General features: G+C 41.1%; 2 protein-coding genes across 15 annotated transcripts in view; one reads left to right on the top strand and one right to left on the bottom strand.

Moving 5' to 3' along the window:
• ZRANB3 (zinc finger RANBP2-type containing 3) overlaps positions 1-11066 on the bottom strand; it is a 42653-nt gene extending 31587 nt beyond the window's left edge. For all 3 annotated transcript variants that reach the window (XM_041472917.1, XM_041472916.1, XM_041472914.1), the window contains exons 1-2: positions 10868-11066; positions 6470-6622 (exon numbers count right to left, since the gene is read on the bottom strand). In XM_041472917.1, the coding sequence (XP_041328851.1) occupies positions 6470-6621 (152 nt within the window). In that variant the 5' untranslated portion in view covers position 6622; positions 10868-11066. The remainder of the gene's footprint in view (positions 1-6469; positions 6623-10867) is intronic.
• Positions 11067-11926: 860 nt separating this feature from the next.
• Positions 11927-16791, top strand: part of R3HDM1 (R3H domain containing 1) — a 79171-nt gene continuing 74306 nt past the window's right edge. For all 12 annotated transcript variants that reach the window (XM_041473072.1, XM_041473084.1, XM_041473076.1 and 9 more), the window contains exon 1: positions 11927-12056. The gene's annotated coding sequence lies outside the window, so the exon portion shown is untranslated. The remainder of the gene's footprint in view (positions 12057-16791) is intronic.

The following is a 16791-nucleotide window of genomic DNA, read 5'->3' as shown; positions in this document are numbered from 1 at the left end:
ATGCAAGAAAACAGAATAATTGCAACTATTTTCAGCTACTGATAATTGAGGCTGCAAATGTTAATCTTGCTGTTAAATGGCATGACTGAAATACCTGTGAGCAGCAGTAGAAGCCTTCTTTAGTGTGCAGGCTTTCAATGAAATGGAGATGCTTATCACTACTTTCCCAATAAACTCTGCATTCCCTGGTGATCTGGGGCACTTTTCCCTTGTGCCTATGTTCTTCTTCTCCTTCCAACCTGCATCAAGCCAGTCAGAATGTGACTCATTTAAGACCTTATTTCTATTCACTATCATTAAAGTGACTTATTTCACACTCAGAACTGTTCCCTCCCCTTTGACCTCTCCTGGGTGCTGTGGTTAAACACCAACTTCCCATCATGGATTCCCACACTGCAAACTTTCCCTGCACACAGCTAACACCAATTCATTTCCACTTTCCCCTCCCTCTATTGCTGCTGACAACCTACTACCCACACTTGTAATCTTTATCTCTCTTGGTTTTCCTCTTCTATTCTAACAAATTGTGCCCTGCACTTCTAAAATCTGCACTTCTAAAATCTTCTCTATTCCTGCTGCTACAAGTCCACAGGTTTAAACCCAGGTAAATTCTCATATTTCTACCACTGGCTTTTTTCTGTTCTTAAGTCCTCTTTTTTTCTTTTTCACCCCACATAATTCCTCCCCTGAATTATATCGTAGATTCACTCACTGACAATGCATTTTTTGTTCTATTTGAATTGCTTCCCAGTTCCTCCAGCATCACTTCCAAACAAGCTTCCCTGGCTATGAAAGCTGTGCAGAATTTGGCTCAGTCTCTCATTCATACTTCCTGCATCTGAACCTCATTCTGTGAGCTAGCATCTTCATTTATTCATCCCTCTCTTCCTTGGCACTTCTCAAATGTGAGATGTACTCTGAATCATTACAAACCAACATCTTAAAAAAAACTGCAATCTTTCTTCAGCCCTCAGAGCTGAAATGTATTAACTGTTTGATCCTCTCCATATTCACTAAATAGCAATCCCATTCTTGTTCCCCAGAGATTACTTCCGTGCTTTGTTCTCTAAGACTGGAGATAACTGCTCACCTGTTATAATGCAGGTTTAAGGACTCGCATTTATCAAAAAATGGTAATAATTTTATACATCTGAGTTGCTGAATATATTGGAATAAAAGATGATTTCTTTCTGATTCTAGCAGGAGACTTATGCCTTGTTTCAAACGGCTCTTTCAGGCTATCTAACTACAAACCACTGAGACTAGAGACAGAAATAAAAAAAAGTTACAATTATTTTTCTTCCAGTCCGATCTCTGATGTCAAGTTCTACAAATAATGGAGACTTGTTGGTGGCACTTGATGATGCAAGCCACCAAGTACAAATTAAAATGTAATATTTGAAGAAATACTCATAGACATGTTAGAAAAAAAAAAAGTGAAGATAATTTCTTTTTCTAACATGCAAATGTAAGTAATTTGGCTTTTATTGAAATCAGTGTGACTGGAAAAAATCAACAGTAGCCTGTAAAATATTTTTGTAAGTGCTAATTTAAACCATGCAGCTGATTCTGAAAAAAAAAATTAGACAATGGTAAAAAGCAGATTGGTCTTGCATTCAATCACAACATCAACTTGCAGAAACCTATGACCTTTCAAACAAAGGACAGAAAAATTAGATGTAGACAGTAAGAGATATATAGACATGCAACTAGGCTTAGTGCTTCCAAATGGAATTGAGAGACAAATCTATTCTCTTATTCATAGCTACTATCAAAGATAAGAAACTGAAGAACAGAAATACACTGAAAGAGCAAATCAATCAGTAATCATGGATCAAAAATTGCAAAGATAAAAGCAAAGTAAAACAAAAGCTCTGCTAACTTAAAAAGGCAATACAAGACAGAAAGCAACAATTGCATTGTACAGAAGGAGAAAGAAAGATTAATAGACAACGTAAAACCCAGAAGCAAACTCAGTAATGATGACAAAAATAAGAGTGAAAGTGAAAAATAGTTATAGAAAAGTGCAAGACAAAAGGGCCTACTGCTCTAGCACAAACTAAAATGTGCATGGGAGTGCATAGATTGCACATATTTTCTCTTATTCCATCAGCTTCCAAAATGCAAAACTATAGCTTCCTTAGACACCCAACTCAAATGGAAATTATACCTTTCATACCACTCAATGGATAATACATCCTAGAAAGTTAAAGACATTTGTGTAGAAATTTGCATAAGTATTTAAATAGGACTTATATCAGAAATTGCCCACCCTACAAAGGGCTGTGCCTGGGAATTCCAAACATTTCTATTTGCTTCCTGCCCAAGAGCTGCCATTTCTGTGGTCCAGCTGCTAAAGCCTCAGCAGACTGTATATGCTGTGCCTGTCCACTGAAGAATCTTCCAGCTGTGTTCATAAACTTTGAGGAAATTATGATTTGAACCTTTGAAATATTAAACACTATAAAACTTTTTCTTACTCCAGATAGGGACTGCCTAAGAAAACAATCGCCTTTGCATTAAAACTGATGTATTAAAACATCTGCTCTTAATGGCAGATGTGAACTCTGCACATCCTGATATTGCCATCCACGGTCATTTTCTTTTTTTACTGTGTTTAACAGCATTAGGTCAGCATGTGTGGGAAATTAAAAATCACATGCTCCTGAATATGTAAGTTAATGTATTACCTCTCAAACTTATAGAGGAAATAAAATCACCCCAGTAAAACAGTTTCAGCATACAATTATAATGGAACTGTTTGCTTCATTGGTGGTAAATATCTCCAAGTCCTCTTTTGCATCCAGCTGAAACAAATTGTTCTGCCAACATGCCTAGAAAGAAATATATCTGTGTGTCTGAAGGCATCTTTTCCAGACACCATCTACAAGACAAGCAATGCTAAATAATGATGCTTGCAAATCCCATGCTGACTGTTTTTATTACAAAATCTGATAAAGCATTTAGTGATATCCAGTAGCATGAGAGCTAAATTTCAAACAACAGCATGCCTCTTTAACAGTATTCAGGTGAACAATTGTTTGTATTACTAGACAGACATCATACACTTCTGTAAAGAGAGGATATAAAACAAGAATGCATGGTAAAAAGAATTGTGACTTTCCAAGTATGATATTACTGAACAGCAGCAGTAAAAAATACTAATATTCAAAGAGAGAGCTCAAATGAGATTGAATACCATCCTTATCAACACTATCGAGTCACTTGCCCATGTATCTCTGTATCTTGGATATTTTACCCCAGCTTCCACCACTTCTTCCAGAGCATTGTGCTTCAACACTGCCACCTCTTCACTTACAAGTGGGTGACCCCCCAGTTTTATCCTGAGTTCTTAGGAAATGGGGATTTGTCCACATCTGCCCAAATATGACTAAGAAGCAGCAGAGAGCAGAGAATTGCTCACTTCCACTTCCCAACAGCACACACACATCTGCCTCCTCAGGATTTCCTAAGCCTATTGCTAACAGGTCACATTCCTGGAAGGTTTTTGGTTGGTTGGTTTTTATTTAAGAGACAGTTTAAAGCATACACAAATAAATAAACAAATACACATTATTGCTGTTTTTAAAAGCAACTTACACTTTCACTGAAAGAAAATCACAAAAATGAAATAGTCTTCATGGATGTAAGTTGCATACACCCAGCTTTTTTTTTTATTAATGTTTGAGGCTACAAATAATGACTATAAATTGTATCCATCCCTAGGCAGCCATTCCAAAGTGCATGTCTGAAGAATAATCTCTAGGAAGGAATAAGCAGCCAGTCAGTTATTCACCTTTAAGGCATGTTTGTGAGATAAAAGGTGTGTTAGCTTATGTTGAAGCACACACTGTCTTGTTGGCTCTGGAGTTGTCATTTCCTAGAAAAGTGTTAAGCAATCTCTGTTAGATGAGGTAATGCCTTTGGAGCATCTACTGGAAAAGCCTTTGATTCATTTACCAATGAAACAAAAATACAAACCACAACAGCATATTTATTTTATGCTTTGGGAAGAGACAAGGGAATTAATAGCTCACTCCCAGTCCCTTCCATGCAAATAAAAAGAATTTGTTCTAATAATAAGTCCCTTTTCCTGCTGGGTTCTTGTCTAATCTAAGATGATATTAATTAAATCTCTTCAGCCAACACTTGCTCTACACCAGTTTCCTACCACTCCAGCAAAGCATGGATAAAGTGATGCCTGTGAAGGGAGTGCATAGCCTGGGGGAAGAAGAATGATGGGCAGAGATGCACATATTGCTCACTTCAAGTCCTATGCTTATATATTTTTTTAAAATTAGAAAAGACACTTCTACAGAAAATATACCACTGGGAATACTGGAAGAAGGTTTAAATCATTATGGAGTACACAAAAGGGAAAGACTTCTGTGAGGCAAGGGCTGACAAACTAATAAGAAAACTCAGCTACAAGCACCAGAGGCTCTTGTTCTCTGTTTTGGGACAGGAAGAGAAATAGATCTGCATGAGCAAGGGACAGATTTAAAAAATACTCCTTGGGAAAGTTTGACTTAACACACTTTACTTTATATAGAAGCTGGCTGAGAGTGTGCACACAATTCCTCAATGTGACCCAGCTTACACATAGAATTTGCTGTGCCAAGCAGCAAGATTTCTTACAATCATGATGAACATTATTTCATATGCATGTCACATGAAAACCATCACTGCTGGGTTATGCAAAACTCTTGTTAGTGAAAGACTTAAAGGAAAAAAACTGAACATAAACCCATAACCCTAATGAAAAAAATAGAATTCCTTCCATGACAGTCATTAGAATAGGTATTCCAAACCTTTCTGAATACTTACTGCAGGCAATTGTTACTACTTCAACAAAAAGAAAAAAGAAACATCTGATAAAAATTTATCCAGTCCTACAATTAAGCTGCTTCCCAAGGAACCTCTATATTATCCAATAGCCTGAAGAAGATGATGCCACTTTCAGATACACCCATTAGCCTACACTAATTAAATGTGTAGTTTCTTTAATTTTAATGGCTTTTGTTATTTCACTATTTGTATACACAAATATACACCTCAATTGCATATTCTATGGCAGACAAGGGCTTTGGATTTATTAAATTCAACTCTGACACAGGCTTTGCTGTCTATTCTACCCAAGTCTTAACTATCTATTAAAATTATATCCACCCATTCTCAGTCTGTGCAGCAAGAAATGATATGGCTGGTGGTCACGAGCAGTTAATGCCAATTCAGCATAAAGCATATCAAATCTCAGGCTCTCATGTGAAGGGCTGGACTCATCTTTCTGTTCTGCCACTGAAACCGGCAGCATAAAACAGATGGTTTGTTCATTCCCTGAGACAGCAGTGCTTAAAGGGGTTTGGCCAAAGGAAAAGAATCAAAGGAAAAAATGCAGAGATTTTAACTGATTAAAAGTTCTGTGTAATTCCAAGAACTGCTGATAAAAATTTCCTTTCTAATTTTTCACCTTTAGAGGAAAAGATGCACAATTCTTTTCCCCTGAAAACAATCACAAACATCAGCAAGCAACCCTCTTAGGCCCTAAGCCTTTCCTTCTCAGCAAGATGATGAAATAATCAGGAACTAATTTCATCCATCTTTCCCACACAGGCTACAGTAATTCTATTTGTGCCAGACCTCCCCAACATCATTCCTTTCCAAAACAACAGCATACAGTGGTTTCACAGCTTTAGGCTGCAATTGCCCACATTTCCTAAAATTTATATATGTGGAAATGGCATTTCCCCCTCTCCTTTTTGATCCTGTAACTCACTAACAGGCTCTTACTCAGCAAAATATTTCCAGCCTCTGCAATATAAACTGTGATTTTTGATTTACCAGGTACTTAATTGTTGAATGCCTACTCCATCAGCTGCTGCACTGGCTAACTGAGCACCCTGCAAGGCTTCTCCTGCTCTGCTGCTGCAGCTCAGAGCTCCAGAACACCCTGATTACACTCCAGAATTGTACAAAATTTAAAATAGAAAACCACACAGATGCATCAGGATCTGTTAGTCATTCCCTTAACAGCTCTACCATGCCATTAAAAACTAAAGAATCAAATGTGAATTAACTTATTTTAGGAATTCTCCATTAACATAACAAAAATGATGGTCCTACTGATATCAATCTCCTTTCACATGAGAACTTTGATACTACAACTCTCTTTTGCATAATGCATTATTAAACCTCTTCATCCTCTGTGGAAAAAACCTCCACAACTCATTTTAAATCATGTTACCTTACAGTTCATGAAAGATTTCTGCAACATAACTCACCTAAGTCTGCTGGTATTGAATAACCTTTGTAAAAAAGAATGTTTACCTGAAATAATTATTTTTAGCATCATATTCTTACTTACAACTATAGAAACGTAAGTTTATTATTTTTCTACTTAATGTCTGCATACTTTATTTTCACATCAATTTTTAGCATGTGACACAGTAGCTGAATACAATAATCTTACCTGCCACTTCTCTGAAGTGCAAATATGATGCCCTTTTCCTGAAAAGGAAGCAGCTTCTTTCTCAGTCTTTCAGGTAGGAAGGACAACTTAGAATCAACATCCTCTTTCTGAGAGGCTTTGAGTGAAGGTGTTTCCTGGAGAGCAGTGGCCATGCTGAACCAGAGGGAAACAAAAGAGAAATATGATATCTTACCTACATGGCAGAATAGAGAATAAAGCTTGATGGAACAATACTCATCACTTTATCCTGAAATAATCAATATCTACACAACTTTCTTCGAGTTTTGAGAATTCTCTCTGGAAAGCATAAAGTTGTGCAGATGCTGGAGGAAGAGTCCCTCATCTCAGTATCCATAAAATATTCTAAATATTCCAGGATGAAGAGGTCAGCATGTGTCTCTTGCTTTACACTATGAAATAATTATTTTAGCAAATACCCTATTCATGAAAGGAAGTTATTTGCCATTCAAATCGAGCTTACTCATGGACATTGAAATATAATTCTTTTAGTGAACATTTTCAGAAGAGTTTCAGGAAAAAACAGATTTTAAATAACAGAAATTAAATAACAGAAGGTTATTTAACCTTCTGACGATGGAACTAACAGTCCTTTAAATTTTTAATCCTAAAAATTAAATCACAAAAAAAGGAAAAAATATGCCCACTTTGGGGAAGTGGAAAAAAAAAAAAAAAAGAAAAAAAGAAAAAACAGTGAAGAACTTTATTTCCCTAAGAAAGAAACAATCTTAAACCACAGAACTAATCAATAAAAATTCTCATAGTGTGCTTAAAGATGAAAAATGTGGATTCCTGATTCATTTTTGTTCAAGAGTTTTGGTGGATCTCTCAGTGGCATTGCCAGTAAGGCTAGTGACATTCAGGCAGACAGAAAATGAGCAAGTGCCTTTTTTGGTTACAGGATGAATTACAGACACGTCTACCAGGATACATATCAGGCATTCAGGGGAATGTAAAGAAAATGCTGTGGATGAGCCTCCAGGGAAGTTCCATGACATTCTCACTGTGGAAGGATTGAACAGAGTAACAGTGGAACTTCCAGGCACTCCTTCTTGGGCCTCCACTGCCACTTCTACAAAGAAGAGGTGTTCGACCACAACCATTCTGACACACCATTCTGCTGGGCAATGAGGGAAGAATAGTGAACTTAAATTTGTAATACTGAACAACACACACAAGTTGGGACACGAGCATTGTATTGACTGTGGCAATTTTGTTCCCCATTTTCCTAAGTGGAATCTTTGGTATAGCTTTACAGAAACAGTATTCCTATACCTTGGGCCTCTGGAACACTCAGCAGCAGATACAATACTGTGATGAGTACCAGGCTCTTTCGTGCATGTCCACCACAGAGCTTTGCTTAACAGAAGACGGAAAGCCCCTGTGTACCCAAGACAAACATTTCCCAGGAAAAAAAATCATAAAGCTCCAGTAAATAAATACCTGCTTCTGCTCTCAATTGAGCAAATATGGATGTTTCTATTCTAACTGTTGGGAAAATAACCATAATCACTTCAGTTCTATCACAATATTTTCCACTGTGCATTTTTTTTCCTTTAAAAGTTGATTAGGGTATGGTGATTGCTGGCAAACACAAACTAAAGACAAAAACTAAAACATTTCTGTAGAGGCACACAAGTCAACAATGCTGCAGGATTGGTGGGCCCAACAAAGCTGTTCAACACTCAGTTCTGAGATTCACCTCTAAAGAAAATTTGTGACTCATTTTCTTTGATAATTTTCTATTCTATAAATGCAGAGATAATGATGTACTTGTGATCAGCTCCCTACATAGCTTGTTGTGAGTGACAATATGAGAATGAAATGTTAACATAATTAAGTTTCTGTTGAACAAGATCATGACAAGATCCTTTCACTGAAACACTGAATAGGAACCATGCAGTTTCAGAAGCACAGATCTGAATTAGAGGAGGCACATGAGTCATCAGTACACAGCAATACTACAATGAAAAATGCTTCTGCATCACTCATTAACAAGGTTAAAACTGACTTTGCAGATCTTAGAAAGCAGCAAAACAGAAAGCACTAACTTCCAGATGTGTACAAGTTTTTGTTTAGTTTTTTTCTCCAGGTGAATGATTATATAAATGAATGGTGAATAATTACAGACTAGGTGATAATTAAAGAACTCCACATGTGGGGAACAATGGTTATTAAAACAACATATGCAATGACTGTGGCAATGGTGGTCATGTACGTTTTGAGACGGAGTACTTATGTACACACTGTAGCAATGTCAAGAAATAAAAATAGTCTGTTTTAAAAAAGAATTTGGTCGATGTAGCAGAAGACCAGACTGTATCTGTTGTTCTAGTCATTGCAGATTTAGAAGATATAAAGGGAGAAAGACCAGTGCTTGTATTCTCTAACTACTACTTTTCATGGTTTTTTTTTCTGTGTCCTTAATGTGCTGTAACACAGATCACATCGACCTTCCCACATCTCCAGATCACCAGTTCTGGAGATTCATTTTCTTTCAGACAAAATAGACCTAAAAGGTTTTGTGTAGAGACCTAGCCTTTCATTCAGAGACTTGATTCAGCTGCACAAGTCTCATAAGTTAAAAAACTCAAACTCTAGAGTATTTACTCAAGTGTTTTAAAGGAAATCAGGGATGAAAAAGTTGAATTACTAAACTCAGTAACTATTAATCTAAAGTTGTTTAAGTATCTCAGGACTAGATAGTGGTAAATGATCCCAGCTTTTAAAAGCAGGGATGAGGAAGATTGGACCTACAGTATGATTCATTCATAGGGCATAAAAAATCAGCAAAAAATTATGTGAAGTGAAGAACCCATGCACACCAGGATAAATGCTTTTATTTGGTGGGAGTCCCCAAATAACAGTGTTTTGTAAAAGTGATTCCCATTTTTCCAGTCTGATGAAATTTTTTTGAAAGGGCTCTACAACAATGTACTTATAAACTATTTGATGCAGTCCAATTCCCACTGCTTTTCAAAACTGAATTTAAACACAATAAATTTTATAAACATATTTGTACACTAACTATAATTTCCAGGAAAACTTTTGAAAAACTCTCTCAAACTTCCAAGAAAACAGATGCCATATTAAAAAATCGTCCTGAAACTTTTTTTTAAATTCAAGCAAGTAGACAGCTCATACATGAGAGAAACAACAGCAGCAGTACTTCCAAGTAATCTGCTCCAACTTCTATCATATTCAATCAATCATAAATGATCTGGAATAGTAAGCAGCTACTAAGGGATAAGGGCAGTGCAAACAATAAAATAAAATTTGAAAAAACCCAATGTTGAATTTCTTTCTAATCACTGCTGCTGCTATAATGCATTTCACTATAGGCCCTTATCCTTCCAGAAGCAGCAGCTGAGACCCAGCTTGTTGTGGATATTACCCCTGGGGCTGTTTCTTTATTGGAAAGTTGGGTGCAAGACTGATGACAAGTTCAAGGACTACTTTAAGTTTTCCAATAGCTGTTTGTCAACACAAGCTGATTACGTAATATAAACCCACTTATTTTTACAGGCCACTAAGTATAGCCCTTTAATGCAGCTCAGCAACACGTGACTAAGACAAATGAGTCTTTCCACCAAGGGTTTTGCTTCATAAATTTCCTCTTGATGGACTTAACTGCTCCATGACTGCATGTTCAGTAAAACTTAATAGGGAATTCAAGGCTCTAAGAACATCTTGGTTGATTGATTAATCAACTATTTTGCAGAATGACAGAATTGTTTGTGTTGGAAGGGACCTCTGGAGATCACCCCATCCAACTGCCCTGCCAAGGGAGGGTCACCTGGAGCAGGTAACACAGGAACACATCCAGGTGGCGTTGGAATGTCTCCAGAGAAGGAAAATCCACGAGCTCCTTGGGCAGCTGTCCCAGTGCTCTCCCATCTTTGTAAAGAAGTTCTCCCTCATGCTGAGGTGGAACCTTTGTTTCATTTTAAGGCCGTTGCTCCTCATCCTCATCCTGATGGGCACCACTGAAAACAGTCTGGCACCATCCTGCTGGCACCCACCTTTGAGATATTAATGTGCATTAATGAGTCCCCTCTCAGTCCTGTCTTCTCCAGACTGAACAGGCCCAGCTCTCACAGTCTCTCCTCATAAGAGAGATGCTCCAGACCCCTCATCACCTTGTGGCCTCCGCTGGCCCCTCTCCAGTAGCTCCTTGTCCCTCTTGCTCTGAGAAACCACCAGTGGGATAACAAAGAATAGAAAATCTACCCATCAGAACAAGAGAAAGCAATCAAATGGAGCAAAGGACACCACACAGTTCTTCAGCATAGAACAGTTTTTCCACAGGCCGCTGTACCGAGCTGGAGGGAAGCGCACACCTCAACACCTGCCTGGGGGCAAGTTTTTTATTTTACTTACGCAAGTCCCTGCAGCTGCAATCTCAGAAGTACCTGAGCACACCATGCGACGACCGAGCAGCAGCAACCGCAAGAAGTGAAACCTGTCACAAACACGGGCTGGTGACAAACAGCAGTCACCTGGCAGCTGGTCCCGGGCTGGCGACCGACCCCGAGCGCGTCCCACCCCGGGCAGCCCCTCACGGGCGCGGGCTCCGCGCTCGAACGGCCGCCGGGAAGTGACGCATGGCCGGAGGTCACGGACGGGAAGCGCTTTTGGGCCCGGCCGCCGCTTTTCCCTTATTTTTTGTCGTCCCCGTCCTTCTCGCCCCTGGCCCCGTTTCCCCAGGGGAATAAATAATCTTCGCGCCCGGCCGTGCGTTGTGCCAGCCCCTGATGCGCTGGAGCGGGCGGGCTGAGGGAGCCGGAGGGGCGGGAAGGGGGAAGCGGGGATGGGGACGGGGGGAGGCGAGGATGGCGCTCTAAGGGCCGGGCTGGATGGGGCAGTGCCGCCGGCTCTCGGGGTTGGGAAGAACGGTGAAGGCCGGGGCGAGGAGCCGGGAGAGCGAGAGGTTGCGGGGACAAGCCCCGACTACAGATCCCAGCCTGCCCCACCATGGTGCGGGCGGCGTGCGGCTGCGGGAGCGCTGGCGCGGGGACCCAGCGGAACCGGGGAGCTGCTGCTCGAGATACACCACAGGACGGGATCAGGGATGCAGCTCAGGCGCGGGTGAAGGGAAAGCGGCCGGGACACAGAGCGGAGGCCACTAAGATCCCGCACTACCACAGCCGCGGGATCGCTCCGTCTACCCGCGGCCATGGGCTGCACGCAAGGGGCGGGCTTTGCGGTGCCGGTGCGCCGCTCTTACTGGTGCTCACGGTTGTCTGTCAAGGTGGCCGTGCCCTCCGATTGGTCGCCGCCTTCCGGGCGGGCTCGGCTTCGCGTAAGGGCCGAGCGGCACCACTCCGCGGCAGCTCCGGGGGGAGGGCGCTGCGACGTTTATTGGTCCGCGGGGCTGTCCATCCTTAGCGTCCCGCACAGCCATTGGAGGTGGCAGTCTGGGGGCGGGGTCTCTCTCCCCGCCGCGGCAGCAGCAGGAGGAACCCGGGCGGCGCTCGGCGCTGGGTTCGGCGCCCCTCGTGTGTGAGGAGCCGCCACCCGCCGGGCGCGGCGTCCCGGGAAGGAGCCCGGGAAGGAGCGCTCCGCCCCGGTGAGGAGCCCGGGATGCCGCCGGGGAAGGCGCTCCGGCGGGCGGGGGTCGCAGTGCGCTGAGGGAGGAGAGGGGGGGCCGCGCCCGCAGTGCGCAGAGCGGGGGCAGCGCTGAGGGAGGGGGGGCGCGGCCGCGGGGCCGGGGGTGCAGCCCGGCCGGGGGTCACGGTCCCGCGGGGCCAGCCCGGCCCTTCCCCTTCCCTAATATAGCCAGGGCTGGCTGGAGTGGGACACAGGGCGCTTCATCTATTATGTTTTCATTTTCTTGAAATTTCTGCCGCATGTTGGATAATTTTGCATGTGGGTCTATCTACCACATTGTAGTATAAAGTGTAAGTAGACTTGCGAGCAAACTACGTCACGGCCTGGTTTTTACCGTCTCTTTTAAAAAACGTTTTAAAATGAGTTTTCAGCACCGAAGAAAGGTTTCACTTTATGAGGAAGATGGAACGAGATAGAAAAAGAAGTGAGGAATAGCTGTTTGTTATATGGGGTCTAAGAATTACTCAGATTATTCACGTGAAGAGATTTGCACATCCTACATGTTGATGGATTTGTGTGATGTCCATAGAAAGCTGGATTAGGAGGTGATGGAAAAAAAAAACCAACAAAAAGAGTGGTGCACGCTTTGCTTAGGGTGCATTGGCACATAGTACAGTCTGCCTTAGTGTTTGTTATCTTGGAGTGGTTTTGCTAATAGTCTTTAATTTTAAATTTTGATGCCCCCTTCTCACTGACCTGAAACCAAAGAGATCTTGTGTTCCCAAAGCAGAATAGGGAATGTGTTGGGTTTTTTCTCTTGCAGTGTCTGACACTGGCCTTTTTCCACTGAAGTATTAACCTGCAATTTTTAATGGGGTTGCTTTCTTTCTCATGTCTTGTCTTCTAGGAGGAGTAATGTATTTGAGACATGCTCTTTGGCTGAATATTAAACAGCAGTTTTACAGGGCAGTATGTCTTGTGAATGTTAGATTAGGAATATTTATTAATTGTTGAAGTGAAAGGTAAAATGAAGTTCTGGTTATTTTTCAAAAAATTTGCTATTCAGGAGAAGGAAATAGCAATGGAAACACATTTTCTTTGACAGTCTTCCATTGGCTTGGCATGCACCTGATATTAAGCCTTTGTTTTGCAGTAAGCACTGTGATGTCAAGTGTTTGAGTATTTTGTAGAAATTAAGTAACTTCTTGCTTCTCAATTTACCGAAGTCTCAATGGCAAAAATAATGTTAAGACGTGCGTCCATTTAAATCTTGGAAGATCCAAAATGTGGTACTTGTAACTGCACTTCTTGGCCACTCTTTATTTTAGAAAACTGTAAATTGCTGTCAAGATCAACTAGTACTTTTCTCATGAGTAAAAACAGATTTGGCTAAATATCAGTAATTTTGAGGGGTGTGCAGTGTACTGGGTTAGGTTTGTCAGCAGTGCTCCAGAAACTATTTATTAAAGATTTGGGAAGGGTCAGCCACTAAATCTGCTGCAGTGATTGTCTGTATTTTGATTTCGTGTGTCTGTTAAGAGGAATAAAGGAAAAGTGGAGGAGACAGAACAAAGTAGTAGCACCATTCTCATCTTAAACACAATTCTGCCTCTGCCTTTTTTCTTCTTTTATCTTAGGTTAAGTTTTTGGCTTTCATTTCTTCTCATGTTTCAGTATGTTTGCCTTACACCATAGTCTTTATTTTGTATTGCCTGGTTAAAGTCTGTCCGTGAAACGGCCTCAAACCAGCCGAATGGTTTAGGTCGAGTGCACTAGGCTCAGCTCTGGGCACAACGCAAATGTCCTGGGTTTGGGGTTTATTCTGTTAAAAGTCAGTTCGCTACAGTGGCCTCTGTTAATTAAACTTGATGTCTTTGTATCGCCACTTCACGAATCTACTTCTCCCCAGAGTTCATTTGACTAAGAGATGTAGCAACCACATCTTTTTAAATACCTTTATGTGTTTAAAGTTTCAAGGTGCTGTATTCCAGGCTTTTAAAAGTAACTGATACAGTTGCATTTTTTTGACACTTTAGGGAAAATTGGCCTTTGGTGACACCATGTTCTCTGAGTGAATTATCAGGTAATGGAGCAACATAAACTTCGAAATGGCTAAAATGTGGCATACCGTCCATTTTATAAAATTCTTTTAAAATGTGTTGACAGCATGGTTCGGATTCGGTGAGCTAGACGACTATGCTTCAACTTTTACTACCTGGATAAAAACATGAACCACCTGGGGTGTCCTGATTAGTTGAAGTGATTTGCATCTGAAATTTTCAGCGTGCTCGAATTCTCATTTCAAAGATACGAAGAGAGTTAGGCAGTAGCCAGTAAATACGAAGTGCTGTAATTCATGGGTGTGACAGCTAAGGAGCTTTCGATAGGAGTGCGAGAATATCCTGTAATCCTGCCACCACTGGGCTCAAGGACTGCAGAGGTGTTGAGCCCAGTCAGGCTTTTAGTGGCAGATTTCCCGTGTCCATCCCACCTAGGAACGGCCAGTTAGAAATGACCCCGGGGGGTTTTGTTAAACGCTGCATTCCACGTGGAGCCTTTTAGTGATGGAAAGAGGAGTCGTTTGGCAGTGCAAGACCTGAATAATGAGGTCATTCACACCGTATTCTTTAGGCGAGAAGAATCAATGTGAGTGCCTCAGCGTGGTGCTTACTCTGGCTGATAGGTAGCATCTGTGGGAGCCCATTAAAGCTGGGGTTCTGTGGTTCTCTGTGAATCCTCCTTGACTTTTCTTGGAGGTGGTGGACGAATGTGCTGTATGACAGTGTCGGGAGATTTTGGGAAGCGGTGTTGGAAAGCTCTTTCTGGGAGATGGTAAGTCAGCAACAGATGATGATTAAGTATTGTTGGGAAAATGGCACTTTGGGCCTGTCTATAATCTTATTTTGATTTCATTACTTGTTGAAGGAGTATTTTAGAGGAAATAATGCCTGGAAACAGATTTATGAAGGGCAGCAGCCTTAATTACAGAACAGCCTGCACTGCTACTCTTGTGCATAAGTTAGTCTCCTGCAGTTTAATGTATGCATTATGAGAATCCTGTCAATGTGTCATTTTTTGACATGCACTTTTCTCCAATCTATAGAATTATGTTTCCAAAAATAATTGGTTATTGCATGTTCAGATCCAGTCTGCTGAAGCAAAGTGTAGATTTGAGATGGCTGTGGGATGCTTATTCCAGGGTTTCTTTTCAACTCCTTATCTTGGATCTCTGTAAGGAAATGGGGCATTACCTCTAAGCAGCCATTGGTTTCTGCATAAACAATTATATACTACATTGTTCACCTGTCTTTTTTCATGTGCTGCTGAATTTTTGTTCTTTACTCTCCTTCCCAAGATCAGTTCTTATTATTCTTTAATCTGTAACTTGAATTTGTGTATGAAATGGAATTTTGTCCCTTATTTAATAACATTCTTAACTTTTCTGTCCCCTCCTCAGGTTTGTTAGCAAGTGTGTACTGTCGTGTATGAAAGATCTTTGTCTAGTCGTGTATAAAATGGTCTGAAGGCTAAAGCTTGTCAGAACAAATGCCATAAATATCTTTAAAGCTGTGACTGTAGAGCATAGCAGAGTTGCTCCTTCTTTTTGAATGTATAGTTTTGGATAGCTTGCATCTCTGAGTCAAAAAATAACATCTAAAATGCATACAGATAGAAAATAACATAGCTGGATTTGGTTTAGCAAAAATCCAGTCCTGAGTTTTGTACTTTTCTAGAAAACGTTCTGTGTAATTGGTTAGCACTTAACCTGCCACAGTCGTTGAAAGAATTGTTCCCAGCCAAGTGAGGTGTGATACTTTGCTGTAGGTATCCAACTAAAGCATTTTAATTTATGTTAAGTGAAGCAAGACATAAATGGATGCAGTCCTTGCAATACCTGCTGCTGTGAAAGAGGCCATCCTGGTGCCATATCCTTGGCTTTTTGTTCCTGCCCTCTGCCACCTCCTCTGCTCTGTTGAATGAGCTGTTACAGGGAGCACTTCCTGAACTTTTAACCGTGTAAGATGTAGGTCTCTTATTCTATCAAATTGAAGCATCTATTGGGAGGCTTGGAGGAGCAGTTTAACTGGCAGATGGAGGAAATGGTGACTGGAAGTGAGATCAGTGACTTCTTTAGTGCAGCTGAGTCTGGAAAAGGCTGTTGGTGTGCAGCTGGTGAGTGAAGTTCGAACTAATTCGAGTGCTTCTGCCAACAGCAGATTGAGGAGTGTTCTCACAGTCCTTTCTCCTGTCAGAGCTTTGGGCATCAAAACCTCCTGCTGGTGCTGAGAAGCTGGGAGCAGTTGCATCATTGACCAATGCTGGATCCACAGGCAGATTTCCATGTGTTTTCATGTTCTAAGTGAACTGGGAAGAATTTGCTATGTTCTTGTCGAGATAAAGCAGGAGTTTTGAGAGGCATTGGAAAATTGCTGGCTTAGATCAAATGTTGAGTTTTTGTACCCTAATGAGGCAGTAGCAAAATGAGTAAATCAGCTTGTGGGGAATTCTTGTCCATGTTATCACAGCATGATTTGAAGCATTTCAACAGAAGGTATAGAAAAAAGCCTTTTTCCTTTAAAGCATTGTTAATCCCTCAGTCTTTTGGATGAAGAGCTCCATTTCAGGTTCAGTGTGCTCTGTAGGTGTTTAAAAGGAGTACAATTTGCTGTTAGGATTAGAATCCTTTTCTCCCTTTCTTTTGCAATCCACTAAATCTCTTCCATAACTTAAAGCAAGAGCTGAACCCTCACCAG

Source organism: Pyrgilauda ruficollis, unplaced genomic scaffold (assembly GCF_017590135.1).
Source record: "Pyrgilauda ruficollis isolate IOZ18807 unplaced genomic scaffold, ASM1759013v1 scaffold3, whole genome shotgun sequence".
NCBI lineage: Eukaryota > Metazoa > Chordata > Aves > Passeriformes > Passeridae > Pyrgilauda > Pyrgilauda ruficollis.
Note: the sequence above shows the minus strand (reverse complement) of the source record. Positions and strands in the feature narration are given on the sequence as shown.